General features: G+C 38.1%; 1 protein-coding gene across 6 annotated transcripts in view; it reads right to left on the minus strand.

Moving 5' to 3' along the window:
- Positions 1 to 468: 468 nt before the first annotated feature.
- Positions 469 to 21,200, minus strand: part of DUS2 (dihydrouridine synthase 2) — a 36,838-nt gene continuing 16,106 nt past the window's right edge. For 5 of the 6 annotated variants that reach the window (XM_027698240.1, XM_027698235.1, XM_027698239.1 and 2 more), the window contains one exon: positions 13,911 to 20,648. In XM_027698240.1, coding sequence (XP_027554041.1) covers positions 20,411 to 20,648 — 238 coding nt within the window. In that variant the 3' untranslated portion in view covers positions 13,911 to 20,410. Of the gene's footprint in view, positions 1,926 to 13,910; positions 20,649 to 21,200 lie in introns of those variants that run through there. The other variant, XM_027698238.1, reaches the window with a different exon arrangement.

Genomic DNA, 21,200 nt, shown 5'->3' on the forward strand with positions numbered 1-21,200 from the left:
ATCTTTCTACCCTAACCCCTTCCCAGGAATAGGCTTCACTGCATCCTCTGGCTCCTGATACATCAGACTGGATTGGGATAAAGGTACTGCTGTACATTAAAAATTTATGGAAAGTAGAAAAGGCAACACACAAAAAGGAACAACTGATTAAATACTATCTCATTAATTTTCCTAGCTGGAGAATGAGCTATTCAATTAATGGAGTGATCCCAGTCAGCTCTGGAATAATATTACCCAGTAAAGGTTCACCCATTTAAAATTCATTTATTTTTGCTGTATTTGCAAGTCCTATATATTAATTCATCAGATAGGTATATAAAGAATTATTTAGCTGTTAATTTATATTGAACAAAACAACAGCATTTCAATGAATGCTCACATAAAATGTTTTTTTAACATGTATTCAAACTAGAAATCTTATTGCAAGGATTCATGTCAGCTAGTCATCAAGCATTTGCTGATACCGAGGTTCACAATCTGTTGATTAATTAGAAAGCAGACAACAATTGCAAAATGTATCATTAGAAAATTGCTCAGTGTGCAGAATACTCTCTAACTTTGTCATTTACTTCTAGTTTCTGTCATTGTTAGGCAAAAGTATCATAATAGTTACATCCAGGTAGTAACAATTGAGAGACAAAGAATATAAAGTAATGGAAGCTGGTCAGTCCATGATAACAAGTAGCTTAATATGCCTAAATAAAAGGCAGTGTATCAAAGTTAAAAGCTATTTAGGGAGAAAGTAGAATGAAACACAAAAAATATATTAGAAAACATCTATATTCTATATATGTAACATCAATGAGGTAGCAGAAACACAGCAAAATATTTTGTCCTTCAAAAAATCATTTCCTTAAACAAAACCAAGAGGGGGACAAGGTTTGCAAAAGATCTTAGACTGACAATACAAGAGAAAAGTAATTAGCACAAACCCCGGGTTAGGCATCACGTTATAAACACACCAGTACCCTACACTGTGGTGCCACATACTTCTGCAAACCATCTTCAAGGTCTTTTCCACAGATACAAGACTAAAACAAACCAGAGTTTTAACAAGGAGTGCTATGACTCAAATATCTGGATGAAAAAGAATGCAAAACTCCTGAAAACCTAAAAAAAGTCAGAGCTATTACATGGCAAAGAGTAAAGTGTTATTTCCCAGGAACATAATGAGGTTTTTAAGGTATATTTTTGATAAAGATAATACAATGGGGGAAAATTCACAAAGGCAGAGTCCGATGACCATTTGAGAAAGAAAAAAAATCAAGAAAACAGCAAGAAAGATACTGCAACTGGGAATTCATCTAATTACAAGAAAAAAAAGCCTTAAGACTATTGTTTTGCCTATTCTGCCTCCTTTTACTCTTTCTATTTTTATAAATTAAAAGCCAAGCAAAACATTATCAAAAAGATGGATAATTTTTCAAGGTAAAATAGCTACTGCTGATACAGCATCTAACTTTTATCCTATTACATACAAGGAAAATAGACTGCAGATGTAAAGGTTTTAATATAATCATGTAGAAAAGGACACAGACAAGAAAAGGTCTCTGGAATCTCCCACTTAATTTTCCATTTGAATTAACACATACACATCTTCTCCTGTTTTGCACAATTAAAAAAGAAGAAACACTCAGTCAGCCCTGAAGTGGTTTCAGTGGGGCAGGGATTCAGCAGGAAGTGCTCAGCAGCACTGGCTATACCCACAATCACTATAATGCAGGAGTTTTTAACATGTAGTAGCATTAAGCTGTCCTGATGGCTCAGCAAAAAAATGCTGAAGAGAACAACAGCTGCCCTTCTTGGTGCTCTCCTGCAGGCAGACTCTAATCCTCTGGGTTTATACAGTTGTTCAAGAAACATTAAAAGGAAAAGCCTTCTAAAGCACCAGAGGCACCAAATGGGACACTGCTTGCAAGTTTTACCTAGGTTAAGAAAAAGTGTATTTTATGCTTTAAAAATTTTTACAGTAGCATCTTCCAAAAACAGTCAAGATATTAAAGATCCATATCACAGAATACAGTTTCATATTTATTATCACATGGGGAGGGGTGTGTCTGCTACAGTATGACCATAAACTGGAAATTAATCTTTGCCAGTCAAGACAGCACATGAAAGTTATTTGTCTAGCAGCTTCAAAAGTTGTAAACCCAGTTCAACTAGCTACCAGACTCTGACTGTGCTTGGTACAAAACAATTGGTATGTACCAATGAATCAGACAAAAGATCAAACTAAAAATAGTTTCAACATTGGTATTTATATACCTTTAGAGTATTAAAAACAGTCTTACTGGATTTCTTGGACATTTTCTCACTGGGATTTCTCTAACAAATTATACTGATGCTGTTATAAAATTGATTGTAAGAGTTTAAAAATAAACTTTAAAATTAGTGTAGAAAACATTTGTAAACCAGGAAATGTTAGAGTAGAATTTGAAAGAAACCCAAACTTATTAAGGCATAGAACTACATATAGTATATGCAAGCAATGTTAACTCTTTCCCATAGCAATCCTTTAGTTGGAAAGTAAATTTAATCCATCTTTTAATATGATGTTAATCTGGGATTGCAATCTCTTCTCACAGTAAACAATGTCAAACATTTGGTGTTAATGTACAGCAGTTTTAGTGTCAGTAACTTTGTGAAATATCTAAAACTGTTCTGTTAATTAAATGTAACATCAATTCACTGTGTGAGGCTTCATGTTAGGAAGTAGTAGCTATATGTGGTTTATATTGCTAAGAGAATCACAAATAAGAAATCTTAAAAGGAAAGGAATGGTTGCCAGTAAACTGTACAAGACCAAAGGTTAAGTAACTCTCAGAACATGAGGTTATGGGTTGAAGTAGTTAAAGGGAAAATATCCCAGAAATACATTTCAGAAAATAAATTAATTAACCCATAAAATCACAGAATGACAGGTATTTAAACAAAAGGGTGGGAATAAACCTTTTTTTGGGAAATCTACTTCAATGTAACATAACTGGCCCAAATACTGATTCAAAATTAAAAATTAAATTAGGATTGTGTAGGATTTCAATTCCTTTGTACTTAATATATCTGCATTTCTCGGTAGTGGCTCAATCACTCAAGAAAAACAGCATTCTGGAAGGAAAGTTTTTATATTTTTTCTGCTTCCATTTAGGGTGTATTTCTATAACACCTTAAGCCAACCTAATTTACAGTTGCCACAGCCTGGCCCTCCGCCCTCCCTTGGCTGCTCAGTGATTTGTGCTGATGTGAGCACTGCGCAGTAAGTCAGCTCAGGGATCTGAGCCAGTTGAAAACTCTCTCTCCAAAGAAAGCCACTTCTTGTTTCAGTTCCCTGAACTGGCTCATTATATGGTAGCGTGAGTGGCACAAGGGAGGGACCTCAGCTCGCTCCGTTTCATGGTTGTTTGATAGGAGGTCTTAGGGCCCCTGGGACCATCAGCAATCCAACACCCCGTGGTTAACCACCTTCATATGAACCCCAGAGCTCGCAGGCTAAATGGTGACATGAACTGTAATTACCTTTAGGCAGGTAGTAAATTAAATAGACGAAACTTCACTAAATCTGATACTTCCAACAAGGGCACACTAACATCTTTCAGCAGAAAGTCACAAATCACCCAGCATGACTTGCTGTGAATTGTTTGGTAGAACCAACCCAGGCAAGGTGGAGTGAGATCGCGGCACCAGTCCAACACTTCCCTGCTGAGGAAAGGAGGGATTCCACATGACCTTCAGAGAACTGACTTAACTCACTTAACTGGATGGAAACATCTCACCCACTTTTGCTGTGTTAATTTTCTGCCTGGGGCAGAACAAGGCAGGAATGGAATCACTTTCTTTGGGAAGCAGCAGGGTTTTTCAGCTCCCCTCTCAGGCTGTGGATGCATGTCCTGGTGTGATGGTTGCTGGGCTCCGGGAAGGGGGACCTTTCCAAGGCACCTACACAGCTCACACAGCGAGCAGTGACAGTCCCTGTTCAGTTACCGTTCAAATAAGCCACATCAGCCCACACAGCTTAAACAGCAGATCTTCCCTAACTCCATGTGAAAATCAGGATGGAACCTGTAACTTGGTCATAACTTTATCACCTTAGTTTTCTTCATCAACAGCCCACCTGCCTATGCCCCAGGGCCAATTCTCTGAGATGTTTGATGGGTGTGTACCAGAGCTCTCTTATTATGCACCTATTTTGTAATGGGGCCACAACAGACATGTGAAAGAAAGGGGTTTGCATATAGCCCTTTCCTGTTCCTCTGTTGTTGTGCCTCCTACACATCTTCTCCTTAAAAAAAAAAAAAGAGCAATTTGTACCAACTGAACACACTCAGTTTCAAAATTAAGGTACAGATAAGGGTGAACCTGTTGCTTCAACAGAAATTGTCAATTGCTTGCCTTGTGCCAAGTGCAGAGAGTGGGGGGGGGAAGTTTTTAAACCATGGGATATTTGCAGGTTTGATCAATCTATGGAGAATGAATGCAGGGCAGCAAAGGCACAATCACAGGTTTCTGGTCTACAAGACTTGCAGGAAAAGCCAGCTCAAGTCAGGTACAGGACAGAAATCACTGGAATCGGTTCCATTTGACTGAAAGCCAGAGCACACTCTAATCCAGGGAACAGAGCCAGACCTGACCCTATTTGCAGGACCTTTGTTGCTGTTTTAAACATGTATCTTTACTGTACCAGATAACAAACCAAAGATTATATTAACCTAGCAATTAAAGAATCATTAGCAAAAGAAGCAATGCTTTGATCTGTACTAGTTAGTCAGACTGCCATTAATGCCACCTGGGTATATTAAGTACAGATCTTTCCCTAACAACATTTTAATTGATTTGAATAAATAAATTAATTTAGACTACATGATAAATTGTAAAACCTAAGTCTCAAAACCTCCTCCCTTACACATTTATACTTAAAATCAGGTACCCAGCCATTAAGGGAAATTGCAGTTCTAACAACAAGTATTAAGAAATAAATTTAATATTTTTATCTGTTTGTACTTCGAGGCTAATAAGAATATGGTGTTAGGCAACACCAGTAACGCTCTGTTCCTTCCCTCTGTGCCATAGAAGCAATGCCATCTGTTCTGTTGGTTTGGCAGAACCATTTGTGAGACCACCCTGTGAGCCAGACCAAGGGACCCGACCCAGCTTCATTCTCTATTTGTAGGGAGAGGGGGAGGACTGTTCAGGCCAGATAAGTTCCCTGATCTGATCCACAAATGCTGCGTCAGCACAAGCGCTCAGGGATGGTGCAGTGGCTGCAATAAGAACACAGATCAAGGATATCTAAAGTTAGTACTGCTGCCAAGTGCTGCCTGTCATGAGACAAACCCTCACACGCAGTCCCGGTCACTGGGCACGGCCACGAGGGGCAACAGCTCCAGAGAAGTACTCCAGGACTGCTGTCAGATCCCTGCTCTTCACAAGCACCAGGAAAAACCCCTGTGAACGAGCATGTGAGTGAACAGATGGTATCTCAAGGATAAATGCTGCAAATACATTGCTGTACAGTGACTTTAAAAGAAAACCTATCATGAGGCTGATCAGTAGTGAAACTCGGAGAAAGTAAGTCTGAAAAGTAAATAATGAGGCTTATTGCAAGTGATAAATACGGGACTATTGGATTATTTGCTACAGGATTTTCTCTTGTTAACCTTAGTTTTAAAGACATGTCTTGCACTCAGTAAAGAGAAGGATAATCACTTCAAAGGATTACTATCTGAAAGAAGTGATATGCAATAGTAAATCATCAGGAAAAACAGACTAAAATATACTTCAAGTAAAAGAGAATCTTTAAAACAGACAACAATTCATCAATTTATCCCCTCCCCATAATTCATACCAGTAACTCTGAAAACAATCTATCCACTAGTGATGATTGTTTTCTAAGCCATGGCCCTGACAAATATACTTTTTAGTCTCAGATATAAGGAAAGCTACAAAAGGTTAAAAAATGTGGGTATAGTTCAGATAAATATCTAAGAGTTTGAAAATTCATCTGAATGCTTTCTGTCAGAAAAAAATGTGCTGTAAGTCTCGTGAGAAAAAGGCTTATTTGCGATGTTACTGGCACTTTTATTTCTGTTCTCAGCTGAGAGTAGTCAACTTCTCACATGGTGTTTTGTCTTCAACAGTTGTGGGGAAAAAGTTCAGTTCTAAATATAGAAGATTATAGTGAGACTTATCCTATAACTGACTTTGCCTCTTGTTACTAAAACAGACAATGGGATGGTAAAGTAAAATTTTGGTTAGCACTGAAGAGTTGCATGCAGTTAAAGAAGAAATCATTGTTTTCATTTTACAAGATTAAAAAATCTGCATATATTCAACTTGAAAGACAACTTCTGATTTTTAGGTATACAGCACTAATTCAAAAATGCCTCTCAATTAACTTGGCTGACAACCACCAAGTTCCTATGGCAGTGCCTAGAAATAAAGCTTGACTGTACACAGCAGTAGGACTAGGGTTTGAGCAATGGATGGAGTAAATTGCCTGCCATCAATAAATTACTTCCTAAACCTACATTTCATTTCCAAAATGCCTTAGAAATTTATCAGTCTTTCATTTTAAGTCAGTGGGATGTAGTCTCCAATATTAGTTCTGAAAATAAATCTTGAACTTTTAAATTAATTAGACTTGTTTAAATATTTTTACCAACAGTTTTACATGACAAATACACGTATGTGCAGGGAAAGGCTATGATGTACATGTAAATTTTGAGCGCTCTGCCTCACCAAGGCCAGCTGGAGAAACAGCACATCTGTTCCATAATGGCAATTCTCCCTTTGGACAGATCAGGTTGGGGTTTTGTTTCTGAAACAAATAGGTTTGGTTTATACTTTCCCAGCTCTACTGGGAAATCTTTAACATTTCTAATGTCACAGACTTCCACATCAATATCTACAGGACATAGTCTGATAAATACTCCTTTTGCCAGCAGTGCTGTCTTAAACCGCCCTTGCCTCCAAGGCTCCTTGTTCCTTCCTTTTCTTTCTGCCTTGTTGCCCCCAAAGAACTCTTTGGAGGGGTGGTGGAAGTGGTGTGGAGAATACAGGTTTTAACCTGCATCAACTCCCTAATCTGTTTTACCACAAAATTCCATAAGCAATCATACTTAAACGAGACAGGGACAATGATGTGGGGAATGAACAGTCAGGGATTGAGGAGTACTGACACCAGAAAAAGTGTTCATCAAACTACAGCACCCATCCTGTCTGACCATAAGATGTTCCTGCTACTTATTGAGGCATCCAATTAAAGGGGAGTTCTCGGGAAGCAAAAAAGTGTCAGTTAAAGATGGCAACAAAACGTGTCCCTCAAATAATTAAGTGCTCTTTTAAACTGAAACCATAGGGGTCCCATCAGTAGAATACAGTGACTTCCTTGCAAATACGCACTTTTAGCTGCTTCTTTGCAAATTCATAATATAGCACATTCACTGTATGTGCAGAACTGGGCTTGTTTGCGCAGGGCTTGTGTGGTAGAGACAGTCTTTACTAAAATTTCAAAATTTTTAAAGGGTCATGTTATATGTTCAGAACTCACAGTTCAACTGGCATTTTGTCTGTTCACAAACTACATGGTGGTGCCCTGTTCTTCAAAAAAAAGAACATCCACCTATAAATCAGACCAAGGATATACCCACCTCTCCTTCTCCCCTCCACCCCAGATACAGCTGCAATTGCATGCTGCTTTTGTATGAACAAGCTTGTTGTTACTGACTCTTGCAGTTTATTGGAAAATTAAAAATGCAAATATGCAGACTATTTTATAACCCCATATAAATGTATAAACTTCCAAGATCCAGCGTGTTTGCCTATCCCCGAACCAGATACACAATATAGGTATTTGTATATAAAAATTCATAGGCAGAATTTTAAAAGCTCTACAACACTCAAAACAGAACTGTTAAGCAGCTGCTTATTCCCCACTTTTATGAATACAAGGCTGAATTATTACTCTATATAATAGAGTACTTGTTTTTCCATGAGGCAGGAGGTAATCCCTAACACTTAGTTTGTTTACAGGTCGTATCTGCCTCCCCAGTGATACTGCCAGAGCCTGGTAATTTTTCTGAAGGGCAGTGGGACTAGACTAAGTATCTTTCACATACTGACCAGGGTATATGTTCCCTATTTAGAATCTCTATAAAGAGATTCCAAAGAATATGCTTTTGTTTTAGGGAACAGAGGCACATTTTTGTTTTCATCCTCCCCTCCCCAGTCTTTCCCTTTAGAAATTACTCTTGGTAATCCTGCATGCTTGTGGTTTTTTAATCTGTAGACAAAAACATGGAGCCAGAAGTCAGATGAAAACTCAAATGCATACATCCTTTTAAAAGAATTTCTATCTTATGTAGGCTTATATAGATGTGGTAGGAACATGGAGCCAACTGTATTATTTTTGCCAATCTGCCTTCAAGTTCAAGAGCAAATGATGTCACAGATGTATATATGCTTTCCCAGATGTATTATGGGGTTCACAAACAACTGTGTTTGTCTGTCACCTACCCCAGCAGCTGTGACAAATACCTGGACTCCTCAGGAAGACACACTGTATAAGATATCAACACCTTGTTTGTTTTTTAAAATAATAGAGTCTCAGGAGCATCATCAAAGAGTAGTGAGAAAAGGTTAGTGTGGATCCTGGAACAAGTTTTCTCTCAATTCTTTCCCCTGAACCTTTCCCTTCCCCATACATTTTTCCATCCCTTATGCTCTTTGGGACCAGTTCAGGAGGGAGAATCTCTCTGCAAACTTTGTTTTACTTGGCTATGAATGAAGCTAAAGGATCAAACTTATTTGTCTGTCTAGAGCAACCAGAACTCCAAGTTTATCATTTAGAAATTGGACCATAAGATGAGCATTCATTTGGCCTCTGTATCTCAAGGCACTTTGAGAATGGAGCTTCTGTCTTCCCTGCCTTAATCTGAGAGGGATTATCACTGAATTTGAGGACATGGTCAGACATGTGCAGCTGATCTGTATTAAGAGATGAACTCCTTCAAACTGCCTGTGTTTGCCAGTCCTCTCAGATTTGCCAGCCTGAATACACACAGAACCACTCCTTAACCTGGTTCTGTCAAAATAATCTGCTTTTTGTGGCAAATTATCAGAGAACCATAGGAAAGGAATGAAAGAAAAATGCTCCTTTTTGTTGGCTCCTGTTACTCTAGGACTTGACAAGGTTCTCACTGAGAGTGAGATGGCTATTAATACCCTGATACAAAGTGAATGAATACCATAATTTAGAAGAAAGGAGTGAAATCTCACTAGGAAACCCTAGAAACTGTATAGCAGTTTCTTTAAAGAGAGGAACTGATGACCATTTGGAAAAATGTATTTATATTTTAATGATCTGCAAAGTTTAGCCTCCGGCAGTTCTATTTTAAAAATAATCTCTTACAATTAGAACCAGTTAACTCAGAAACTGCTGCAAGATGAAATCTATTTGATCTCTTTTCCACATTTTGAATTGGCACAAATTTTCTTTGTTGCAGAGCAACTTTCCTCCAAATATTAAATGCTGTTATCTTACATGCATAGAGAAGAGGCACAGCATCTGTTACACAGTCAAGAAACAACTGAGTGCCTTACTGCCAGGAAAGACGACTCACTTTGTACAGGAATGCTGTTTGTCTGTTAGACATGCAAGAATCCACTTAGCTTCAATTTCAGCTCATTTGTAGTTGCCAATATCTATCCTTTAAATACTTACAGCCACCACTTCTGTGTTGAAAAGGTATCTGTTTTCATCTCTCATTTTAGAGGGAGACATTGTCCAAAGCATCTGGTAATGAACTGTGGGGCCCTGGATAGCACAGGAACTATATAACCTGGTTCAAAGGCATCCTAGATGAGAATAAAAGTGGTTCATGAGTGGTTCTCTTGGCAGCAGTGGCCCTTGGTTATCAAAAAATTCCACCTAACAAAACCACTCTATCTTGCAGGCTTGTTTTTACTCTGCATCAGTTCCCTGGGCTAGGTAGCCAAAGGACTGTACACACAGTTGCACTTGCAGAACTGAGAGTGAGATGCAGGGGCAGGAGGTCCAGGGTACTTTTGTAGAATGGACTTCACAAGACACACTTGTAAACTTGACTTGACCACAGTGTATCTGAACCATAGACAGAGGACTTCAGCCTATGCAGGCACTAATCTAAACTTTTTTCAGAGCATTAATTTTCTAGACAAACATTTACAAGTGGGCTGTAGTTTCAATAATTATTTCAAAATGCTTTGTTTTCAGGAAACTATAGTGGGAGGACAAAAGAGGTAAAACAAGGTATTTAATTTTAGATTCTACCCTTAACTGAATTGTTTATCAGCTGCCATGATCCCTATTGAGAACTAGCAAGAAGCAGTAAAATGCCTAGGGTTTAAAAGAGAACGGTCTTCTCTAAAAACACAACCTAGGCTCAGAAACAGAGATTTCTGTCACAAACTCGCATTGCTGCCATATGCACCAAAATCAATGGGTAGTCCACCTGGATTAGAACTATTTTACCATTCAGTAATGCAGATACTGGCCCACCAATTCCCCGTGACTGAGAGTGGATGTACGCTGTAGGCATTTTTAGAGCTCATGCAAGCACAGCCAGCCTAGCTGTAAAGCAGCTGTATCAGCTGTTGTTAGCAGAACCCTTGCAGCACAGATTTCATTGCAGGGGTACATGATGTTCTACAAAAGTGAATTAAATACTTGAGAAGTTTAGCCAGCTCCAAGATCTGTTTCGGTCCGGCTGTTCTGCCAGTAGACAGTCATTGTAACTGGTATTTTAACAATACAACTTCAGTTACAGGGAAATACCATTTGTCTTGGCTGCTCCCAGAAATCACAGAACTTACAAAGCAAACTGTGTCCCAAGGTACCGTATTCTTGTTCAGGAGGGTTCTGTTGCCATGATTCTCATCATTTGTATGGACAATTTAATGCAAAAAATTAAAAGTCTCATTTGACTAATATGAACCCTGCCCATAAACAAGATCCATAAATGCAAAGGTTAGGCTGCCAGGAAGTACTTCTCTGGGCCTGAAACTAATGAGGCTGTGGCTGTACTGACCTTTCCTAGGTGATAAATATTGACTGAAGCAGTTCCTATTTTCACTCCTTAGGTGCTTTCAGTTCCCAGGTACTCTTTCTCACCAAGGTGCCATCTTTGCTGTTGTGCCATCACTAACACTTTTGTGGTACCAGAGTGAATCACATCAGGGAATTGATTCAGCTGAAAAATAAAAGCAACCACAAACAAGTGTCTGTGCTGGCAAAAGGGAGGAGGCAACAAGTGAAAGAAATTGCAACAAGAAGCAGGAGGCAACGACTTGATTCCTTGGTTGGAACCACAGGTATCATGTGAGCCTTGAAAACACACACTGGTGTCTATGCTAACAGAGGATCTGGAATTGTAATGGGGTGAAATTACTGGTGAGTGAGAATAGCTCAATGAAAGAGCTCAGAATAGACATCAAGTCAGCTTTCACAGTCCCTTGCCTTAGTTATCTCCACACTACTGCTTTCAAGAAAGCAAGCATTTAACATGTTTGAATTCAATGCTATAGTAGTTTATTCAGTAGCTTTGCATGTCTCTGAGAAATGTGTGTTATTTGTTTCAAGAATAATTAGTGCCAAGAATATACTGACAACATAGTTTGAACACAGTGTCATTCCAATACACTGATGAGACTCAAGGACAGGCAGCAACTTCCTTAACTGATGGTCATTCGATACCCCTTTTCAGCATTCTTCAGTTCACATCCCATCTCAATTACATATAATACATTGCATGAAAAATTTCATGCAGTCACCATGAAGTACTGGATATCAGCCCCTTCTTAGGCACAGAAATTAAAAATTTCAAACAGAAAAGAGCTTGAGGCAAAATTCCTTGACTGAATAGCTTTTAGGTTTGTGAGAACTTAGACCCAAAGTATGTTACTTTAATCCATCTAATTCAATCAGCATTTCATCCTTTATAAGTAATTCAGTCTAAAGCTTCATAGTCAACTAGTGAAAACTTGAAACAACACTGATCTTCATTTTAAAAAATCTCCTGTCAACAATCACATCTAAGAAAGTATATTGCTACTTCCCATATTTGTAGTGGGCAGATCTGAATCCAGGACATCATCCAGGATCTCAGAACCATATCTAAATCACCAATAAAAGCACCCAAGGAGACAGTAAATCATTTACTCTGACATTTATATTCCTTTATGTAACACCAATTCCAGATCCCTGACCATTTTAACTTTCGTCTCACCAGTTCATCCACAACACATTCTTTAAGCTGCTTTGCATAAAGTTTTTCTTTCTCTCATGTCTTGATTATAACACGAATCCACTTTGAGCTTCCTCCTCCTTTACCACATCCATCCTTATCTGTTACAGAGAGCACAAAAAGCATAAAAATATGTACTCCAGTTCTCCTCTATTCTTGTGAAAAATGGGTCAGTCAGCTTTGTGCTCCTCCCTGCCTTTCACCCTTTGTATGGTTATATCCTGTCTGTTCTACTGTTCAGCTTTGTTCTCTTAGATGGTAAATTCTTCATAGCAGATGCTCCATACAATCTTAACACTTGGCCTATTTTGGATTTTGCTACAATACAGATAATAAAATTATATTCCACATAGACCTGAATTTCATCCATATCAACCAAAAAACCCCAAACCTGTGCATAACTGCTGATGGTTTTGAGTCAGAAGTGTAATGCCAGAATCTATTTTTAGACACTGTGTTGAGTTTCACTCACTTTTGATAATCTGCATTTTCCTTTTGTGGAGTTATGTTTTGTTTATAGCTTAGAAATTGTGTGTGAGATCTTATAGGATGACCTTTAAAATAAACCAAGCTTAACATCTTGATCTCCACAGTGGCGTGGGAGTCTAAAGATGTGGTTGAAGATACCTGTTTCTCGTTAGAAGGAAACTAATGACAGATCATGCCACTTCCTCACTTATCAAGGAAGATCCTCTTGATGCTAGTTTTATGTTAAACTACAGCAGTTCACCATGCACTGGGGGTGTATTTCAAGTTGTTGACAGAGCTCAGTACTGTATATTGTTCATTAAATAATCTATACAAATTAACAGAATAAATTTAATAGTTATGCAAAACTTATCAACTTGTCTGCAAAATACCGAGCAGTCAATAAATGGGAAGTATACTGGATAGAAATATGCCAGACATTTCCCAGTTCCATTTCTGCAATCACAAGGAAGCATAACAGATAACTGCATGTATTGGTCGGGACCTTCTCATCACATTAATTTCTGTGCTAATTTGCATAGAAATGTCAAAGAATGAAAATTATTACATTATTTTAGGAGATCAGCTACATCACAAACAGTAACAGTACGAACTCCACAGATGCCCTTCTCACTGACCCTGAGTCTTGATCTGGAGATACTGTACTTGAAAGGACTAAAAAGTATTTTAATTGCCCTTTTCTTTTTCTGCCACTGGTGTTTGTGCTGAGGTTGTCAACAGGATGTTTCATGCTAAGAACTGGAATGTACCCAGCAGCTCATTCTACTTTATTTAAAACATCCTTACTATCTGCATAGGTATTATTGTGAGTGCAGACTGCTAGAGCAATGCAAGAAGAAATAAGAGTTAGCTGTTTTCTGTGAGTTTAGGATCCATGTCAGTACAATGACAGTGGGCATGTGGGGTTCTAAAGTACAGGGGAAGTGAGAAGAGTGAACTGTGAGGGTGAAATGTTCTCTCTGAACAGGTGATCCAGTGAATTCACAGGCTGGGCTGAGAGGAAAATAGTACACAATGGGAATGAGGCAGTGACAGGTGAAGATGTGAGATGTTTTCTAACAGGATGAGGTTAGCTCTTCCTTTCATGACAATACATCAACCCTTTCTGTAAAATCTCCTCTTCATCTAAATTACCTTTTTTTTTTAAATTAAGAAGTATGAAGAAAATTACAAAGTGGAGGTGGATCAAATCTGTTTGTCTTCAGCAAGTTTCTCTACAAAATTAAATGGAAACTCTATCCCCTGTCATACTTTGAGCTGTGTTTGCTTCCGTGGCATAAGGCATCATTTTAAATAAATGCTGTGTTACACATTTTGTCTCCAACAAAGAATTGAGAATCCTCCTACAGACTCCCAAGAGTTAAAATACTGAATATAACACGAAAATGGGTAAATGCTGAATCTACAGGTAAAGTGCTGTGCCAGTACTACTGTACAGGAAGACATTAGTGACTAGTTTTGTTTTTTTTTCCTCTCTATTTATCCCTTAACCCAGTATTGCTGTCATTACAGGACGTGCACACTCTCAAGTCATGCTGCCTAGTCTTGCACGTCACCCATACTAGTGAGCAAACTGATTTTACAGCCTACACTGCAACATTTGCCATGCTGATAAAACTTAATGGGAGAGAAGGTAATTTATTAAATCACTATTAATTCAGTATTCACAATGCAATATTTCTGTAGCCTAGAGGCTATAAACTTTCTAAGAACTACAACTGTTTTCCATGTTCAGGCAGAGCAAAATATGAAAACTGCTATTAGTTGTATAATAAGAGAATGTCACAGGACAACACAGTAAACTAGAATTACCATGCCACTTATATGATAGGTAGACATCTGTAACTAATTGTACAGTGATTTACTGGCTTAATCCTGCAGTCCCAATATTCCACCTCTCTGAGATCATATCATTCTGATGCCCTTGTGAACACTCCATCTTCCATTCATTCCCACCTAAGGATCTGAACACCTAATGTTCAATTAACTTCTGAAAAAAAACCAAATCCTTACAAAAACCCCTTTTGTATGCCATACAGGGGAAATAAATGCATACTTCTGCTTGAGTGGAACTGTCTCATGGTGTTTTTAACACTCTTCAGATCTCATGGGTTTTGTGGTTCATATAGGTACCACTTCTTAGACATGTTTACTTATGTTCTGCCTGGTGTTCAGGATTTGGCTCTATTTCGGCACAGAAGAAAACAATGACAATGGTTTCAGCTATTAAATTTTTTGTTGCCTGGGATTTCTATATGAGTATGTAACTAGAACAGATACACAGATGGCCAGGAAATTCACCTTAAATTTTATAACGATTCAGAGAGCTAATAAAACAGTAAACTACAACAACAAAAAAGTTTCTGCTACCAGAGAAACTTAAAGAAAAATGTAGTAGTTAATTTTCTAAGTAAATGAGCATACACTGAATCAAATCATGTAAGTCACCAAGAAGCTTCCCAACAAAATATGATTAGAGCCTGATTTTTTATTTTTACCTCAGAAAGATAATATTTTCCAACACTGGAAATTAAAAAAGGTAAAAATGTACTAGCTTCATTTTAATATCTTTATATCTTTAATATCTTAACTCTCACTTTTCTGAGACCACAATGAGGGAAACCACTTTATCAGTTTCTGTTTAAGAAGTCTGACATAAAGCTCTCTGACCAACTGCTAACAATCCCTGCTGACACCTGTGCACAGCCAGTGGCAAGTACACAGGCATGCATGGCACATGCAGCAGCCTAACACTGCATAGATAAGTTTGCAAAGCAATGGAAAACAGGACTAGGAAAGGTAGCATGTTTATATAGTTCAAAAATAGCTAAAAAGTTGAAGATCTGTATTCAAATCCAGTTCTGTCAGGTCTATGCAATAGAATACTAACCAAAAAATCCATGTTCACACTTATACATAGATTATATTAATTTCGTTTTTCACAATAACATAAGCATTAAAAAATGTATGGAGCTTATCAAGGAAAATTAAGTTGAAATGAGTAAAGTGTCAGATTTGTACTACTCTCTAAACTCTGTAAACTCTCTCTTTACTCTGTAAACTCTCACAAGAGGATCTCTCTCAGACAATAATTTTCTAAAAATGAAAAACAGAGACTCTTCCACCATGCCAGGGCAAGGGAAAAGTATTTATTTATTTAACTAATAGATATTTAACAGCAGATTCACATTAACTCCTGCAACAGTTTCATGTGGGAGCTAAGTGAACACCACAAGTGATGTATATTTTTAAGCCTCTCTCATAAAAGCCACTGAGGTTAGTGCTCCTTTGAGCACGGATGACTGAACTAGACTCCCTCTGGAGCTCAGCAATTCTTCTCCTTAACTGACCTAGGCAACTGTTGTTTAACAATACACAAGGCACTCCCTCCTCACCAAAGACTTACTTTTCATGTTTAGCTTTTAATGTTTTTCATCAGCTTTGTCATCAGCAACTCTGAATAAAAGCCTCAAACATTGGCCTCCTGCACTGTGATACAGATGGAACTTAAGCCTGACAGGCCATCTCACTGACATCACATCTTGACTCAGAGTCCAAATATAAGCAGATTCCTGTTTAATAAAGCAACAGTTCCCATTATGCAGAGCTCCTAGGTTTGATTAAAGAAGTAGCAATAAAATGCTTTTGTGAATTAAGATTTCTTTCTAGCTAACACCTGTTTGGGACCTCTTGCAATCTTGCCAGTTGACATGTTCGAAAAGAATGTTTTCTGCGGGTCATAACGGGCAAGTAAAAACCAAACCAAACCAAACAACGTCCTACCTCCCCCTCCTTCCCCAGCAGCCCAAGGCATGCTCATCCTTTGAATCAGCGAGCAGCTGAGCTGACATGTGGTTCACTTGCCAGTTTCTGAAACTGCAGTACTGGGGAACTCTAGGATTTTGATATTCAAACTCTGTATTTGAACCGCCAACATTTAACCTCACATTCCAGGGCGGGGTTGGGCTCAGAGCCCAGGACATTCCAAAAAGCATTCCAACCAGCAAGGCCCTGGAGGTAGCCCCACAGTGAGTGCATCCACGCTAAAGGCTGGTAAACATATCTCTGCTTTCCCATTCAGGTTTCTAGTAATCAGAGTACATGTAGGCTAAAGGGAGGACAAGCTACAGTTCTGCCAACAGCCACAGACCATACTTTGGCAGGTATCATTACAAATACTTTCTGCAGCATCAGTATCAAGTAAAAAATAAAACTGCTTTTTTGTTCACTGACAGTAGCCCTGGGACAGAAGAAACCAATTGCGTCACTGAGTTCCACATGATTAACAGTGAAACGTTTTCACTAAGCAAATACTTAAAATAGAGCACAGCTCTGATCAGTATTGACCAAGTACCATATTCACACCACATTAAAACCGAGAAAAAAATTCTGAAAAGTGAGGCTAAATATCCTCCAACCCAACTGTGGTCTCAATTGCCACCCTATGCAAGAATGCAGAAGTGCAATGGCTGGATCACTAAATACTGCAGAAGTCAGCATATTTTTGGGAAGAAAAAAAACCCTGCCACCTTCTGTTTATGGTAAGTACAGCAGAGAAGAGAAGCACGGGAGAAACTAATACAGAGTCACCAGTGTTGTTTGCTCTTTAAAAGTAATGTGAATAGAACAATTTCTAGAAGAAAAGCACTGGTCTCTGAAGTAATTACTTTAAAATCAGTGCTGAAAAGGGAACATACATGATAAATACAATTATTCTATCTGGTTAGGGTGAATTGAATGATCGAAGTAGGATAAGTCATCACACATTAGTTGTAACAGATTTAAGAGGAATGGAAGTATGTAACAGAAAGTCATTAAATCACAACGTTCTGACACGCACATAGACATATACACAATTGCAACTTTTCTTTGGTTCTTTTTGAGACCCATAAAGAGTGTCAAGCATGTTATGCTTTCTAGCCACTTGCCAGAATTTACAGTCCTTTTATATTTAGCATTGAAAGCTCATCCCAACAGTGACTCTTCATTCTCACTTCTACAGGCTCTGTTTGTCCTATCCATAACTACAGCACAGACAACTCCATTAATGTGTACAACCAGTGCAGCTACACATTGGCAACCACGTAATAATTTCAGGAAGGATTTGAAAACATGCACTTATTAGAAAACAGAAACATCCTCTCAGATTTTAGCACCCATTTGATTTAATATAAATACAATATATACACTTTGCAGACTTGTGTTAACACAGCATTTGTTTCAGCTCATTGTGAACTACGTAGCCAGTGTTATCCAGCTCTCTCCATCGACCAAACCATGGTTTGCTGGTAAAGCACCTACATGCTGGGTACTCATACCTTTGTTTAGGTATCAAACTTCAGCTACAGTTCCATGTGAATTTTTGACAGCATGCTGCAGAAATCTGCTCAGTTCAAATAAACCAAAGATTTCCACATTCTCAAGCACCACTGGAACACCTGGCTCTGAATTGCATTAAGTCGCTGGAAGGAAACAATACAAAAAGTCTACGTAGGCTGTACCTCACTAAGGAGGCAGAAGGATGAGTATTTGCATCATGTGACAAAATATGAGGAGAAAAAAAAGGTACAAGTATTGTTATGAGGGCCTTGGCTCCCAGTCCATTGTAACTTCCACCTATCCATAGTAATTGCTGCCATACAAGTCTACACTGTATTTAGACACCATCACCTATAATATCTGAAGATTCAATTTTCATTTTAGACAGCCAATGATGACAAGATACAAAGCCAGATTCTTCTAAGTGACAGGACAAGAGGCAGTGGGCACAAATGGAAATAAAGGATATTCTATGCAGAAGAAGAAAAAGAACCCCCACTTTTATAATAAGGGTGCTCAAATACCACAACAGGTTGCCAAGAGAGGTTGTGGAATTTGAGTCCTGGAAAATGCATGAAACCCAGTTAGACACAGTCCTGGGAAACTTGCTCCAGTTCACTCTTCTTTGAGCACGGGGTTTGGACCAGATGATCTTCAGAGGTCCTTTCTACACCCAAACATTCTATGATTCTATTAGATTAGACCTTGCAAGCCACACTGCTAACAGGACCTAACAACAACTTTTTCTCTATTTTGATGGCCCCAAACAGTTCTGACAAAAACAAGATACCCAGATAGAACTCAAAATAGGAAAATTGCTACTTCTGAAATTTCTGATTAATACTGCAAATTCTTTTGCTGTTTGGAGTAGCGCTTAAGTTATATCAAATGTAAGTGTATTTAACTGCACTTACTGCAATGTCCAAAATGAACATGAAAAACTTTCTTCTTAGACTGCATATATTTACTATAAATTACTCTGATGTGAACAGCAGACATTTTATCTCTGAATACACAATTTTTAATTTCACAGCTCTGAACTGGTGAGATACTGTTCTTCCTTTTTCAAAGAATGGTTTAGTGTCAGCACTATCACTTGCTAGTGTGGAAAAGATTGAGGAAAAGATTCAAAATTTTATATAGGAAGAGTTTTTCTGAACAACATCCAAATGAATTATATTTTGTACATTTTTACACAAAGTACTTTAGAGATCATGGCATGATATATTCCTGTCATTTTGTTTTCAGACCAGAACTGATAATCTCACGATCCCTCATGCTGTTAAGGGAAATTAAACCACTGTTTCAATAAACTGTTAGTAAATGAAATCCCTGAATTCTTTCGGCATTCTTTTAGGGATTCAGAACTCTAATTAAAATTAGACAAGCTCAGCTGGATTGCCGTGAACCAGACTGGGTCTGTATCCTCTCTTGGCATATGGCATGTACTTATAGTTTACTTTAACAGGAAGTTTTGATGATGGAAAATGAAGAAGAGAACACATATCTTTGATTGAGACCACCAGTATCACCAACAGGTAATTACTGAGACAAACGAGGTCACATGTCAGGAACATACAAGGCCATATTTGGATTCCCATTATTGCAAGTAATATACTTGCAGACATTTACAAGGACTTTCAAGTTCAAAAGAATAAAACATCTGAAAGTGCCTTCATTCAACAAATTCATGGCTACCAGGCTAGCTTCAATTCCCACTGGAAAGGCATAATTGTAATACCTAAGGCCAGGAAAGGATGGTTAATTCTATTGTCATGTTTCTGAAGAGAAAAATGTAGTTGAAACTATGAAAGAAGAATGTTATTTTAATGCTTAGTGTTACAATTGTTAAGTCCTTCTCTCTGCAAAAACTTTTTCTTGATACCTGATGGGCGTAAACAAGCTTGCAAGGTATGCATAAAACTCATTATTTTTCTACATTAATTTTTCTAACTACATAGTTGCATAAGGAATCCATCTGCTTATAGATGATATATTAATACATCACTTACCAGCACACCATAGACTTCTTAAAAACAAGTAATAAAACCAATGACAAAATTGCTTTGAAAATACCTGATATTTGAAAAAAATTTATTAATAGGGATAGTCTTCTCCATGTTCTTTAAAATCAAGTTCCTAATTTATCCTGTTTGAAAGGCACCATAGGGACATAGTGAGTGGTGAACAGTAAACATCCCATTGGCATTTTTCATACCTGAGGAGTTTATCTGTCTCTGAGAGAATCCAAATGAAATGTGAACAACAAGATATACAAAGAAGAGCTAATTTGTAGCTGCATAGGCATGAAACCTCTAATTTCCATGCTATCGTGGCATCTTAGGCACGTTCCTGTCAGAAGTTTCTTCAATAAAATTAGCTTTTTTATGGGAAGGTTCAGCAAGATCTTCTCCATGGTCTTTATTAGTCAAGCGCTCCTGGTCTTCCCTCTTGCGTTTGTTAATCAGGTGATTTTCTCCCTCACACAGCTTTCCCTCTGGGACACCCAATGTTCTCAGACAGACAATAGCTGCAGCCTGTTCTGCTAGTTTCTTGGACTTGTCCCTGAAGAGCAAGCAGACAGAGCATAGGTAAAAGAAGAAACTGAAGTCTCTACACTGCCAAGAGAATTTCCTGTCTCTGATGCAACATCATAAACAAAGAGCATTTGTAGTCATCTCATAGCAGAAGAACAAAATAGGTCAGTTCCAGAAATTATTTGAATCTTGCTAGGTGTCAAATGTTGATGCATCACTCCTGATGTAATATTCCTTGAAAATCTGTTTCTATCAGGTCTTGTGCCTCAAACACTCTTCATTTCAAAGGTACAAAGTCAACATGTGTTTGGCCTAAGTGGTCGCAATCCTCAGAAAGTTAACTTTTACAAATCTGATCACTAAACAAAACTAACTGAGTTATGAAGGATCACTTTTCTTGAAAGAGACTCAGGCTTAAATATACTCTGGCAGGCGAACAAGTTCATTGACACTGACAAAAGTAGGAACTGTCCTGTAATAATAAAAATTCTATCATTTCTGGGAGGTACTGCAGATCACCCATTTGTGAGATTCAGTATTTGAAAACATTTTCTTCTCCAAGTTTCATGTCAGCTGAGCT

The sequence above is a fragment of the Neopelma chrysocephalum genome, unplaced genomic scaffold (assembly GCF_003984885.1).
Source record: "Neopelma chrysocephalum unplaced genomic scaffold, ASM398488v2 Primary Assembly neopelma1_125, whole genome shotgun sequence".
In the NCBI taxonomy this organism is placed as follows: Eukaryota; Metazoa; Chordata; class Aves; order Passeriformes; family Pipridae; genus Neopelma; species Neopelma chrysocephalum.